The sequence below is a fragment of the Camelus dromedarius genome, chromosome 16 (assembly GCF_036321535.1).
Source record: "Camelus dromedarius isolate mCamDro1 chromosome 16, mCamDro1.pat, whole genome shotgun sequence".
In the NCBI taxonomy this organism is placed as follows: domain Eukaryota; kingdom Metazoa; phylum Chordata; class Mammalia; order Artiodactyla; family Camelidae; genus Camelus; species Camelus dromedarius.
Genome location: NC_087451.1, coordinates 49945647 through 49960439, shown reverse-complemented (window position 1 = coordinate 49960439; position 14793 = coordinate 49945647). Strand labels below are relative to the sequence as shown.

General features: G+C 41.3%; 1 protein-coding gene across 1 annotated transcript in view; it reads right to left on the bottom strand.

The window, feature by feature from the left end:
* The window catches only part of PSMD11 (proteasome 26S subunit, non-ATPase 11), a 29932-nt gene extending 20088 nt beyond the window's left edge, over window positions 1-9844 (bottom strand). The window contains exons 1-3 of the mRNA XM_010979029.3: window positions 9699-9844; window positions 7270-7371; window positions 2028-2152 (exon numbers count right to left, since the gene is read on the bottom strand). Coding sequence (XP_010977331.1) covers window positions 2028-2152; window positions 7270-7371; window positions 9699-9789 — 318 coding nt within the window. The 5' untranslated portion in view covers window positions 9790-9844. The remainder of the gene's footprint in view (window positions 1-2027; window positions 2153-7269; window positions 7372-9698) is intronic.
* Between the last annotated feature and the right edge of the window lie 4949 nt (window positions 9845-14793).

The following is a 14793-nucleotide window of genomic DNA, read 5'->3' as shown; positions in this document are numbered from 1 at the left end:
CTAGATGGTAGTTGTACAGAGAATAAATACAAAAGAAATGGAGAAGAGAGACCAAAGAAAGTTGCACTGACAGAATTTAATAAATAGTTGGATGCTGAAGTTGGCTATGTTGAGTTTAAGGTGCAGGTAAAACCACCTGGATGATTCATAATTTGTTCCAAAACAAGCAAATAACCTAAAATCCACAATAATTACTGAAAGAAGTCCTGCTAAGTGGATTAAGACTCTGGCTCTTGATGAAAAGCTAAACTGCTAATCATCAAAAACAAACAAAAAAACCCTAAAAGCTCTTACTTAGCACTCAGATGACACTGATGATAAAACGACACAATACCTGAGTGTTTCCCTCCACCCTAGAACAGGAAGGAAGGTTTACAGCCAACAAAAAAGTAAAGCACGATGAACAACTGCAATGTACACACACAGTTACAGGGAGGGCCTCACCAGACATGGAGCCACATGATAAAGGCCAGCCAAGCCCACTAGTCAACCACAGGAGAGCACTAAACTGTGATCTGGATGATGTGGATTCAGGAGTAGGAGAACCGATCATTACACAAATGTAGTTTTAACCACTGAGTCAGCTCCATGTTATGGGAAGGGACAAATTCCAGAGACTTCAGTATCAAAGCAGCAGTCTGGATAATTAATTTTGTCTACTTAAAATGTTCCGAGTAACATTTATTAATCTATTTCAAGCTGACATTTCTAAGGCACCCTAATTCAAACAAAAGATGGAGCGTCACTTTTTCATGAGAATACAATTTTAAAAAAAGTTAGGGTTAGATAAGACTAATATCCTTTAAAAAAAAAAAGCACTTTTTCTTTTAAATTTCTTTTTCAATTATTTTAATTTAAAAATAATTCTAACAGTTTGGTTCAAAAGGCAGACATCTAAACATTATCTACTTTTGATCTACTATCACAAAACAGTTCTGCCAGGAACAAATGAATTTGAAGACTTCTCTATAAATGAATTTTCTACAAAGTTAGATAATGGTATTTAAACTAGGTTTCAGAATCATTAAGGCAAGAAACCACATTTTACAAAAGACATGATTTCAAAATGCGATCCATATGTCCTAGGTTTCTGAGGTTCCTCATTATTTACCGAACATCCACTAAGCCCTTTTGTATTTTTTACACCCACAGAGGCTACGGCAAACAACCAACTACCAATTCCTACCCCTGTCTTTATACTATCTGACATTTTATATATTTATTACCTTCCTTCATCATTAAAATGTAATCCTCATGATCAGTAACTATATGTTGCTACAAACGCATCCCCAGTACCTGCAGCGGTGCCTAACACATAGCAGGCGCTCAATGAGTGCTCATCAATACATCTATAGAAAAGACTATACTCTCCCTACAAAGACATTCAAGCAACCACCATACACCCTGCTTGAATCTGCCACATTTTACAGATGAGTTTTAACTTTAGGAGTGTCTCTTCCTGAACCGCAGAAAATACAGTAATCTTTGAAAAGAACTGGAAGAGGCTCAGTGATTCCAAAGAGGCGCCCTTCAACATATCTCAGGGTCTCCTCTGAACTTGTAGAGGACATGTACAGGTATACCAGTCACTTCCGCACACATGCGACACACACAGATGGACGCTCACGCCTCAATAAAGGCGTCAACGCAGCACAAAACATGCCAAGAAGGGATGCCACAAGACTTAATTAGTGCTCACAAAGAGCTCTGTGACACAGAATGAAAGGTATCACAGACACAGAAAACATTACAAAGGTGTGGCAATACAACACCTCAAAGACAAGAATCAGTTTGTGACCCTGATGTAATGAGGATTCCAGGGACCACTGACAATCTCCACTTACAAAGCAAAGCACCGAACAGACCCAAAGTATCAAATGCCCTGCAACAAAGAGAAACTGACATGGTAAGTCCTGCGCTGGCCTCCCAGCTGTCCCTTCCACATTAGCACCGCAGTGCAGGCATTTCTTTCACTGAAACAAGACTTTGCTCCATACTGTCTACCTTCTGTTATTAAAGTAGCTTACCTCCTGCCCGGTAGCTGCTTCCATATCAAGAAACAAATCAAGAAGAGATCGGACCAGGCGAGCTGCTTTAGCCTTGCTGATGGAATTCAAGAAGGGTCGCACATACTTGAGGAGTCCACCAAGCTCTGTGTGGAAGGCAATTCAGACAGGAAAAACATACATCAATAACTAGGGACAAAATACCAATTAAAAAATGACCCAAGATCATAAAATCAGTACTTAAGTCACTGAAATCAGTCAAAATGAAACTTAGTAGGAATTTAAAGCATTCTTAGCAGGTAACAGAGTTGCAAAAGTAAGTTAACAACAAAAACCAGCCACTGGATTAGTGTGAGGGCCCTGGGAAAAGCTCGTGTGCCTCTGTCTCATTCACTCATCTTAATGAAAGATAAACAGCAAAATACTCACACTCTCAGAGAGTAGTTTTCTAGAACATGAAATATCTACGTCTCTGCCACCCTGGACTAAAATCACTTCCCCACAACCAACAAAATTATCACAGTATAGGAGTAAATTTTTTATTTTTAATTTCCAAGTCTGTCTTAGCTATTCCCCTTAAACAGATTTTCAATTCCAGTTTCCCTTTTTCCCTCGGTTCCTCAAGTCTCCCCGGGTTAGCCTTTTACCAATGTCATTTCCACGGCACTCTTATGAATCAACTTTTCACATAAAAGTTAAGAGTGTTTGCCCCTTAAAGTTATAATATACCTTTTAAAATTCCTCATTAATCTGCAAAACCTAAATCTTAAACTATGACAGAAAAGGTGTCCACCACAGAGGGTTTGTTTCCCCTTGTATAAGAAAAGAGGATGGTATAGTAATTCTAAGGGAGCACCTTTAGAAACAAGAATGAAAATGAGAGAATATTTCATCTAAACAACTAAGGAAGTACTTTCGAAATGTAGGTTAAAATTACCTTAGTGCCACTGCCTCTTTAATATTCTCCAATTGTAGACTCATCCTCCTGAGAACTCTAATTCAGGGCAAGCAAACCTCCCCCTCCTGAGAACGCTAATTCAGGGTCCTGAAATCCTCATCTGCCTGAGTGGTCACAGGATGCACGGGACTGTGTCAGGTATAAAAGGAACTTTATACAGAGTGGAAAAGTTCATCTTCCTCTTCACTCCCCAGTGCTGACCTGTGAGTCCCACAATCTGAGATTTTTCTCCCATCCTGCCACTCCATTCATTCCTGTACTGACTTCCATGCCTCACTCATGCTGCGCCCCCACCTGGAATCCCTCCCATCACCCCAATCTACGGAAATTTTAGATATCCTTTTAAATCCAGCTAAAGTCCTATTGAATCTTCCATGCCAACTCCTGGCTACACTGATTTCTCTCCCTCCAATTCCTTTTGCACTTATGCAAACTTCAATTATGTTATATAATCATGGTTTTTTAAAAGTAGTCTAGTGCAATGTGCCTTCTCCTATAGCATTTTCCTACTATGCTTAAACAATTCTGAACAATTCTAGTGACAGAAATATTCAGAAAGCAGACAATTCCTATGTTGGTCAAACTAAACTGTTCTTTTCTGAAACACAAGTCTATACCCTCCTTCCACTTGGCTTCAAGTATCTGATGATAACTGTCACTCATATCTCACTCACTTTCCCCTTCTCCAAGCTAAACATCTTTAGCTATTTCAACTGTTCATCCAATGTCCTGGTTTCTAGATTCTGTATCACCTTATTGCCCTTCTCTGAATAAACTCGAGTTTGCAAATGTACCCAAAACAATGTTCCACATAGGGTCAGACCAGTACAGTCATAGCTTAATTCTCCTGATCGGACTACCACATGTAACACAAGACAACATGCTTCGCTTTTTCTGATAGCACTCTTTGTTCAGACTGAGTCCATAAGACCTTTTCGCATAGACAGGTAATTCCCCCGCTTCCTCTGTTTTGATAAATAGTATACATATATAACTTTATACTTACCATACTGAATTTAACCTTGCTGGCCTTTGGCAATAACTCTGAATCTTGATCCTGTCCCCTACTGTACTGAGTCATGTACTTTCTGACACGGCTTTAGCCATAATGCCAGATGCTGACCAGAAGAACAAGGACAAACCCCTATGACACGGTACTAGAGACATCCCTCCAGGTTGACAAATGATCCACTTGTTGAATACCCTGCTTACATCAGACATGCAGTCTGTATCATTCTTCTAACCCAGAGGTTGGCAAACTTTTTCTGGGAAGGGCCAGATTTTGGCTTTGTGAGCTGTATGGTCTCAGTGGTGGGTACTCAACTCAGCCACCATAGTGCAAAAGCAGTCCCAGGCGCTATGTAAGCAAGTGGACTTGACAATGTTCCAACAAAACTTTATTTACAACAACAGCTGACAAGCCACTGTCTGTGGAGCCCTACAGATCTGCTGGTCTGATAAGGCCAACCAAAGAGAGCTAAGGTGAGTCTGGAATAGTCTATTTTTAATAAACCCACTGTTTTAAGTGATTAAAACCTACTTATCAAATAACCTGTCCCAGAACTTTACTGATGATTACCAGTTTACAGTATCTAGAATTTACTTTTTTCATTACCTTTTTGAAAAGTGGAATAATGTCTGCCCATCCTCAGTTTCCTTACACTTCTCCATCCGCCATGATTTTTCTCAGAATAATAGTGGTTCTAAAAATACACCTGCTAGAACTATTCTTCTGACAGTAAAAGACAGAAGTTGTCAGAGCCTAGAGCCCTGAACTTATTCAAAGAGATTCTCTCCTCTCACCTGCTTTGGCTTTAATTCTCTCTCTCTGATGTTATTTCTATCTTTTTTTTTGAAAATCATGTTCCTTCCTGGAAAAGGCAGAAGTAAAACATGAGCTAAGAAGTCTGCCCTTCTCTCTAGCACCTGCTCGCATTACAGTATTTTCTCCAAGCACTATTCTTCTTACTCCAAAAGAGAAACAAATGACCCCTCAGTTGCCAAAAGAGTTCATTTTTCATTTTAGTCTACTACTGTTTCTTACTCATTCTTGGGTATATTCCCTATTTCTTTCCATTTTCACACATGCTGTTTTCTTTTTTTTTTTTTAATTCTCATAGAATCATATTGACTTCTTCATCCTATTCTTACTGAAATTATTTTTAACTGTATGACCAGAACTTCCTTTTCAGAACCTCACAGAATTCAACATATTCCTTTTAAGAGTCTCAGGCTATGAAATCGACAGATCCTGAGCTCAGGCATCACGTGTGCCGATGATCAGCACTATCTTCAGTCACTGTTATCCATCAGACATTGTCGTATTCACTAATTCCCAAGTGACTGCTGTCTGTTAGGAACCCTATCTTAAACTTTCTGAGTAGAGCACATAGCGCAGTGCTAGCCATATACTAAAAGCATAACAAAGCAAAATTGAAAATTAATAGAACAGACATATTTTCTGTTCTCAGGAAAGCCAAAATCAAAGGAAACACCACAAACCGATCAACTATTAATAGCAAAGACAGGTAAATGAACACAGGCCCCAAAGCTTCCTTACTATACTCATCAAAGTCTTTCTTAGAAAACAATGACAAGGAACCTGGAAATGTTTTTGCAAGTTCTTAACGACTCACCTGTCAAATTCCAATAGGTTTAGCTGTACAATAGACTTCTCAGGTATAGGTCATAGGGAGGGAAGGGCAAGGAATAAGGAGAGAGTAAAGCATGCAACAGCAATTCCAAGCAAAATAGTAACATTTTGGGACAAATTTTCTGAAACACTGACTATACTACATGCTGCTTTTAATGATCTATGCTACTGGAGGAAAACAGACATTTGGATAGTTCAACAGAAGAAAAATCATTTCACCTGGCTTTCTAATTATCTCAGGAAAATTACCTCATTAATTATATTTTGTGTGCACTAATTATCAAAACTGTTCTACAACCCTCAAGCTCAAATTAACTGACAGGCAAAAGGAATCCAGAAATACGTTAAACAGGAAACAAGTCAGCCTAACACAAAAAAACCAGCACCTACCATTGATAACCCGTAAGTGGATAATGATGGAAAAGCAACAGCCATTATGCCCCAAGGTCATGAGCGCTGAAGCAGGACTCCATCCATGGGTTCAAATCCTAACTCTCCCACATACTAGCTGAGTCCCCTTAAGCAAGATACTTAACTTTTCTGTGCTCAGTTTCCTCAGGTATAAAATGAGTAACAGTATCTACCTTACCAAATTGTTTCGAGCAGTCAATAAGCTAAATTCTGCTTCTGCTTAAACCAGTAACTAATTCATAGTAAACACTCAAAAACTGGTTTTTTTTTTAAATTACAGGTATTTTTAATACTTTAAATATGATACAAGATCCATATAAACATATCCTCCCAATTTTATAAAACTTTACTCAACTTTCTGTTGATTGAGCCTAATAATTAATAAGTTATCATCTTTAACTGGGAAAGATCTTATTCTCAAGTGCAAGAAGTTCTGCTAAGTTATACCTATCATTCTCTTGGATAACAACATAATTTGGGGCAAAGTAATTCATGAGGTCACTACCAAAGCTTAATCCATTCTAATCAGACAAGCTCTAAATTCACTTTAAAGTTGACAAAAATCATCTATTTTAAATTTAAGCAGGCTTCTCTCTAAATACTATTACCACTTTACTGGTCAAAGGCCCTTCCTGGTCAATGGGACTCTGTCATTCCAAGGACACACCCATCATCAGAATAGCATCTCAAGCCAGGAAAGTCAAAAGTTCAGTCTAGGCAACAACAGGCACAAAGCGCTAGGTATCAGTGGAGAAATCTTGTGGAGGTTCTCCCCATTTAATGTCTTACTCATTGTGTATCACGAAAAAAGAACAGCAAGCCACTTCCTTGGATACAAAATCCCTAGTCATTTTCAAGGCAGGGGCCTAGAGTCACTATCCACCTTAAACACATTGGAACAGCTCTGTGCAAACCACTGAAGACTGCTGCTGCTGCTGACCACATGTCAGGGAATGAAGTGAAAATCCAAACCAGGAACAAATCACAGGTCGCTATATCCCAATAGGAATAGGATTTTCCCCTCACCTGCAGGACAAAACTCTTCCATGAAAGAACTGAATTTAAAGGCCTCTTAATTTCCTGATAGAAAACTGAAGCTCAACAAGTTGGCAATAAAATTGAATTACCCCATCAATAAACCGTGTGGGTGCATTCCTATGTTCCTCCACTCCCCAACGAAAAAGCAAAAGTTGACCCAGCATTTCAGGTACAAGAAAGAGCAACCCATCAGCAGCACTTACCCGCAGCTTGTCCAGTCTTCGCCAGGAGAGACCCCAGCTCCAGGATGCTCTGCTCTTTGACCTGCACGGCCTCCTCATCATTCTCCTGAATGTCACGCTTTACTGGGAGAGGAAAACGCAAACCCTCTTAAAATTCTGACAGAAAATGAGGACTCAGAGAAATTTCACTCTCACCAGATCCATTACAAATTTAAGCAGTTGCCAAAAGACAAATTCTAGAAAGTCTTAAAAAACAAACAAACAAAAATCCTCTAACAAGAAAAAGCAAGATGATCACTTAGGACATGCCCCGTGTAAATCATAAAAATGGATTCCTTTTAATTTTAAATGTGACTTTTCATTCTGCCATTTAGAATTTCCCTTACCCACATACCCTGAGATTTCTGTTGAAGTCACTTTAGTTGGTGCAAAACTCCAACAAAACAAGTTGTTCAAACTTGTGGGGGGAGGCCCCTTGCTAGACACTATGTTACGTGAAAATATTAAACATACCTGTGCATTTACATGCCACAAACTAAAATCAAGTGACCTAGTTACTGGTAACTATAAAGTCAAAGGTCTTTCAATAAACTTGGCTGATGGGTGTGTAGGGATAAACAATTCTACAAAGCTATTCAAGAAAAGCAATCCTGTCAAAGCTCCAGTGTGATCCTTAAGAGGGAGTGCTACTTTATAAGGGATTCAGGACCTGTTAAAATAACTTTGTGCTATCTGCTCCACTTTCAACAGTCAATAATAACTATTCTACCACTCAAACATTGAACAGCCTCTTCAAGTTTGTAGTCATAATTTTAGTGATCATCACTAGTTATCATTTCTCTTACAAAGCATCATGACTTGACAAAAACCCAGCTTTTGATACTCCATGATGGAGTCCGGAAAAAGTAAGGCTGTCAACCATCATGACTCAAGCTTGCTCTAACAGGGAAGCTTTCAGTGAACTCTCTCCTAATATAGTGGGTAAGCAAGAAATATTCTAATTACAATGTTTACCATAATTCCTACTTTATAAAAGACAAAATATTAGGCACTAGGCACAAAATTAAAATCCATGCTTCTCACATTAGTTCTAAATAGTCCGTATTCACAGGCTAAAAATAATGCATAACAGTGACTGTTATACTGGTTCTATAACTGTAACTGACTTAAGTCAAGACCAGAACTTTAAACTGAAACACCCTTTATTTAACAATATCATCCATTCACTGATGCATCACTTCCTCCTCTTTCCTAGTACCCCCGCCTCAAAATAAAGACATCAAGACTATGTCACTGTCCTTCCTCCAGGCAACTCAGCAGTACCAACGAACTAGTGAGTGAACATAAAAGCCAACATCCTGGAGGTCCCACCTACACGTGCATTCTCATACTACTTGTTGATACGATTCGAATCTTCTCAAGCTACATTTAAAATGTCACATTACTACATGGGCAGTGAAGAGCTAGCCCCTGCCCTAATTGAACCCTTTATGCATGAATGTTAAAAGCCCTCTCTGTCATCATAAATTTATTTCTGTTCACACCTGAATCCCAGTAGAAAACTGTCGGAAGCGACCGGCTGGGGCTCCCATTTCAGTTTTCCTGTTGTGTGCAAGGCGTAAGACAATCATACTACAGTGCTAAGAAATTTATCTTTAATTTTCTCCAGCAATGTGCAGCCGGCCGGTTCCAAAGAGTTCCCTGAACTCCGCGACTGACAACTAACTCCCCGAACTCACTTTCAACCTCAATAAGGGAGACTAGGGAGATTAGTCATCTCCTCTAGCCGGGCGGTCCCACCCTACACGGGGGCAGAGGAACGTCTTGGCCACCTCCCCAAACCAAATGCCAATGTGAGGTGTGTGTCCCCTCGGTATTTCAAACCACACTCAGAAAGAGGTCCCCTCGTAGTGGAGCCTCTGCGGTGGGGCTAGGAGAAGTAGCAGCTCCCAGCGTCCCGCGGAACGCAACTCCAAGAGCAGAGCGCTCGCACTCCCACCCGAGCAGGCTGTGCTGATAACAACGGCGGGAAATGCCTGTCCGGAGCGGGTTTCGCCAAAGCCCGCAACTAGAGGCTCTCAGCCCAGTTCGCAACAAGCCCGCCGGCCCGCACCGCTCACGGTCCCCGGCCAGCCCGCACGGGCCAGAGCAGGAGACCAGACCGGGGAGTGGTGGGGCCCCGGCTCGGCCCACTCCCACCCCACGCTGAGCCCACCGTGAGTCAGCAGCCGGCAAGTGGACGCCGGGGTTGCCTGGGGGCTTCCCACCGGGGTGGGAGCCAGGAGGCTCCAGGGAGCTCCGAGCGGCCTGGGCCCCCGACCCGGCCCCCCTCACACACACAGTGAGTCAGCAGCACCAGAGCCGGCTAGCCCGGCCCCGCTCCGCCGCCGCCGACCGACTCAGGCCGGGCTGAGCCGGCGGGGCCCGAGAGGGAGCGCGGCGACCTTTACCAATGGAGTGGAGGATGTCGATGGAGGCCTCCCGGTCGGTGCTGAGTAGAGACTGGGCTCTCTGGAACTCTACCACCGCCGCCGCCGCCATCTTACCGCTCTCACACAGTCCTCGGCCACGGCCGCCGACGCCGGAAGCACACGCCCGGAAGGCCCGCCCTCGCGTCCCTCTCCTTTTGCCCCGCCTTCCCACTCCCAGAGCACCACGGGAGTTGTAGTCTCTCCGAGGGGCGGGGGAAGAGGAGTGAGGAGGGGCGCTGGAGAGCTTGCTGCCCCCATGCAAGGCTCCCCAGCACCGCCTAGCGGCTCCCCGCGAATTAAAGAGGTAGTGCCTAAAAATAGGAGCCCAAGGCAAGTCCCCACCCATCCCAAAAGAGACCTCAACACCCCAACTCCCTTTGCTTGCCCTTGAGAAGAGTATTTGAGCACCGGGCTAGGTACTCAGTGAAAGCTGTTCGGCTTTCTTTGTAGCTTCCACATTTAGCCATTCATTCAGGGCAATAAACGATCTTATAAAATGCTCACTATGTGGCAGACGAAGAATGGCACCATTCAGATGCGTTCCAGTGTCCAGCAACACGTGGGACACAAACACACTCTCTCTCTCCCTCCCTCCCTCCCTCTATCTCTCTCTCTCTCTCTCTCTCTTTCCAGGCTAGACTACTAGCCGCCAACCTGTGATTAAAAGCACCAGTGTTGGAGAAAACAGACCTTAGAAAGTGAAATATCATCTTTTTCCCATTCACTCAATTATGAGGGGTCAGAAAGAAATCTGACAGCTACTCGAACTCCCCAGCTCAATAAAGAAAAAACGGGTTTTTCTTTCCAATGCCTCCAGTGCCTTCAACTAAAATCACAGATACCTGAAAAGCTGTTAAGTGGAAGGAAAAAAAGACATTCTATGTGCCCACTGAGGGTTAAAGGAGATACTAACAGTGTCTAGAAGCAGTTCAGTTTGAGGAAGATCTTTCTCCAGGTGAAGACAATCCAAATACGCAATATACTGTCCCCTAAAGGGACCTGTAAAGGGAACCAGTGGTTGCACTCCTCTGTGTCTGGGTTAGGCAGTTTATTTATCTTTAAGAAAGAGACCCAGAAACAGCAGAGTGAGAGAGGAGAAAGAAAGAAAAGAGTGAAAGTACAGGCTAAACACAAATTTTCAGCTCTCTGAGAGTTAGGGAGGGGAGAAGCTTTAAATGAGATATAAAATTAAAATTTTGATTTAGGCTAGACTGGACTTGTTTCTTAATTAATAAACTTAAGTTTTTGACAGCAGTTTTAGCTTCACAGCAAAACTGAGCAGAAAGTAAAGACGACTGGACATTTAATCATTATAAATGACATAAAGTTAGATTTGCCCAAAAGTCACCCAGGAGAAGGGAGGGGAGATTCACAGAGAATGGATGTCCTTTTTACCTACATGAAGTCCGTCAGCATATCTATTACAATACCATCACCTGCTCAGCTTCCTGGGCCCCTAACTTGATTCCTCTATTTTGTCCAACCACTGCTACCACAGCTAATTATTACCTACTAGTTAATCTCCTGAAAATGTTCCCTAGTTACTGGTTCCACACTGCCTTCTCTAATTGTTGTTAAGATTCTGAATGAATGGTCATGCTTATGAGCCCCTCCCTAGTGCTTCTACTATTTGGAGCTAGGCAGGGATCTCCCAGGAGATGCAAGAGTCTAGTTAATTACACCAGTTACCTTTTTTTTAATACTTTTTTTTTATTGAGTTATAGTCATTTTACAATGTTGTATCAAATTCTAGGGTAGAGCACAATTTTTCAGTTATACATGAACATCCATATATTCATTGTTACGTTTTTTTTTCGCTGTGAGCTACCGCAAGATCTTGTATATATTTCCCTGTGCTATACCATATAATCTTGTTTATCTACTCTACATATGCCTGTCATATCTACAAATTTTGAAATCCCAGTCTGCCCCTTCCCACCCCCCGCCCCCTTGGCAACCACAAGTTTGTATTCTATATCTATGCGTCTGCTTCTGTTTTGTATTTATGTTCTTTTATTTTTTTTAAGATTCCACATATGAGCGATCTCATATGGTATTTTTCTTTCTGTTTCAGGCTTACTTCACATAGAATGACATTCTCCAGGGAAATCCATGTTGCTGTAAATGTCGTTATGTTGTTATTTTTATGGCTGAATAGTATTCCACCATATAAATATATCACATCTTCTTTATCCAGTCATCTGCTGATGGACACTTAGTCTGTTTCCATGTCTTGGCTATTGTAAATAGTGCTGCTATGAACATCGGGGTGCAGGTGTCTTTTTGAAGTAGGGTTCCTTCTGGATATATGCCCAGGAGTGGGATTGCTGGGTCATATGGTAAGTCTATTCCTAGTCTTCTGAGGAATCTCCACACTGTTTTCCACAGTGACTGCACCAAATTGCCTTCCCACCAGCAGTGTAGGAGGCTTCCCTTTTCTCCACAGCCTCTCCAGCATTTGTCATTTGTGGACTTTTGAATGATGGCCATTCTGCACCAGTTACCTTTGATCAGTTCGGTTTTCTTCCCCCCAAGTCCAAGAGAGTGATCTCTAAGCCTAAGTTGTACATTTTTCATAATCTTTCAAACTGTATCATCAAGCAGACAATGTAATAAAAGGACCATGGACTTTGGAGTCACCCTCTTGCTCGCAAATTCCAGGCCCGCCATTTAGTAGCTGGTGATTTTAACATGTTTCCTAATTTCTTTGATCTTTAGTTTTCCCATCTGGAAAACAGGGATAATAAAATCTACTTCTCAAGGTTGTTGAAAGGATAAGAGCTAAGATAATATGGGGACATGTTGAATGAAAGTTATTTTCTTTCCTTCTGGCATCTTCATTACGCAACAGTGACAAGTAAGTTACGTCGTGGGGATCACTAACTACTGCTTAGTAGTCGGTCGCCTTCCCCTGACTGCAATGTTCCTAAACTAAGCAGTACTACACGTGTAAGTAATTCTCAGGAATATGGCATTCTCAACGTCACCAAAAGCTCCCCTTCACCCTCTGGCAGTTGACTTGTCATTTGTCTCTACATTGGGCTTCTTCACGCCTTCTCTACATGTATCTGATATTCTGATCCTTGTGAGAATCTGGTTAGCACTCCCTTACTAGGGTCCACCAAGTATTCCATAATCTGGCCCCTACCTATTTCTCTGACTCCAACTCATCACTTTGCCCCTTATTCACTCTGCTCAGCCGGCTCCTTTATTTCTTACTTCTATTTCTTTTTTTTTTTTTTTTCAAATATGCTAAGTTCTTTTCCACCTCAAAGCCTCTATATTCCCGCCCTGGGTTTCAGCTTAAAGATCATTTCTACAAAGAGACCTTCCATGCCATCCCATTAAAAATAATCCCCTATATTTTCAATCCATTCTAGTTATGGCCAATAATACTACAGGTTTTCTATTGAAGTTTGAGACATAAAGTTACAATGAAAAACAAAGTGGGTCAATTTAAATAGCAGTACATATGGCATGTGGTGCATGGGAAAAAATCAGGAATACGTATAAGCCATTCAATGATTATTTGGGCCAGAAAACCAAATCCTGGTTTCAATATCACTGTGTCTACATTTCACTAGAAATGTCTACATTTCACTAGACTTCTTTTTATTCCCAAATCATATTTCTAATTGGAAGACCAGTAAGTCATTCAAGTTCCTGCCCTAGATTTATAATTTTTGAAGACTTTCAAGTTACTCTTAGCAAAGGCACTAGATTTGGTAGAAAAAGAGTATGGAATTTAAAGTTGGACAAACAGGGAGCACAAATCTTTACTCTACTACCAACTAACAGCAAATCACTTAAACTCTCTGAGACTAAGTTTGGTCATTGGTAAAACTACTTGAAAAATCTTCTTCACTTGATGGCTGCACAACAACGTAAATGTGCTTAATATCACAGAACTCTGCACTTGAAATTGTAAATTTTGTTATGTGTATTTCACCACAATTAAAAAAAAACTACTTCACAGACTTGTTTGAAGGTTGAATTTTCAAAGACACTAGAACACTTCACCACTTTGACACTTGTAAGTGCTCATTCAATGGCAGCTATTAAATTCATAATCAAGTTGCTGATTAAATTAGCTGTGGCACCCACTCCTCTGCCTCCTCAGGGAGCCCTCTTGGAGGGCTAAACAAATCTTTAACTAGTGATTTTTATAGCAACAGCGTGACAAGCAACTATTGGTTCTGTTTCTCATCTAAACTTCCTCACCCTCGGTCTTGCCTCTCTTCCTTCTCTGTCAATCTTCTTTCTGTCCCAACTCAACTCCCAAACACGTTACAAAGCCCTACTCTCCACCCCCTCCATGTTACCTTGTATTCCAAAATGATTTCTTTCCTCTATATACCTGTTAATTTTTCACTGTTTTCTTTGTATCCCATTATTGAGCAAATAGGGGAAGACTATAATGTACTATCCTGCTAATTCAACAGCATATACTCCCCCACTTCCTTCCCTGCCTCATACTCTGTGCAGCAGACAGACCAGGAGGTAAGGTCAGCAGGTCAGAGTTAGCACTGACTCCTCAACTCTACCCACTCCCTGCCATCAGAGCTCTAGAGATAGAGAGAAGAAAAAAAAAAACAAACCCTAAGGAGTACACAAAGTATGTCATTATTATCTTTCCATCTCTCTTTAGAAATCCTCTTTCATATTGCCACCTGTCCCCAGACTTCCTTGTTGTATTTGTGTTTTATTACGGTTCTCCTTCAGTGAAAGTCTGCCGCTGATAAACTTCGTCTTTAACTGAAAACGCCTTTATTTTACTCTCATTCTTAATTGATAGTTCCAGTGGATATAAAGGTCCTGCACTGACACTTATTTTGACTCAGTATTTTGAAGATATTGAAAACGACTGTTTTCAGTTGAACTGAAGGTCCTTTGTAGGTAATCCATCTTTTCTCTCGGGTTAGTTTTAACATCTTTTCTGTTCTAGGCTCTTCACGGTTTCACTACAAAATATTTACATTCTGATGAAGACTTTCTGAGTCTGAGGATTCATGCCTTACATTAATCCTGGAAAATTTCTCAGCCATTATTTCTTCAAATATTGTCTCTTCTCTCC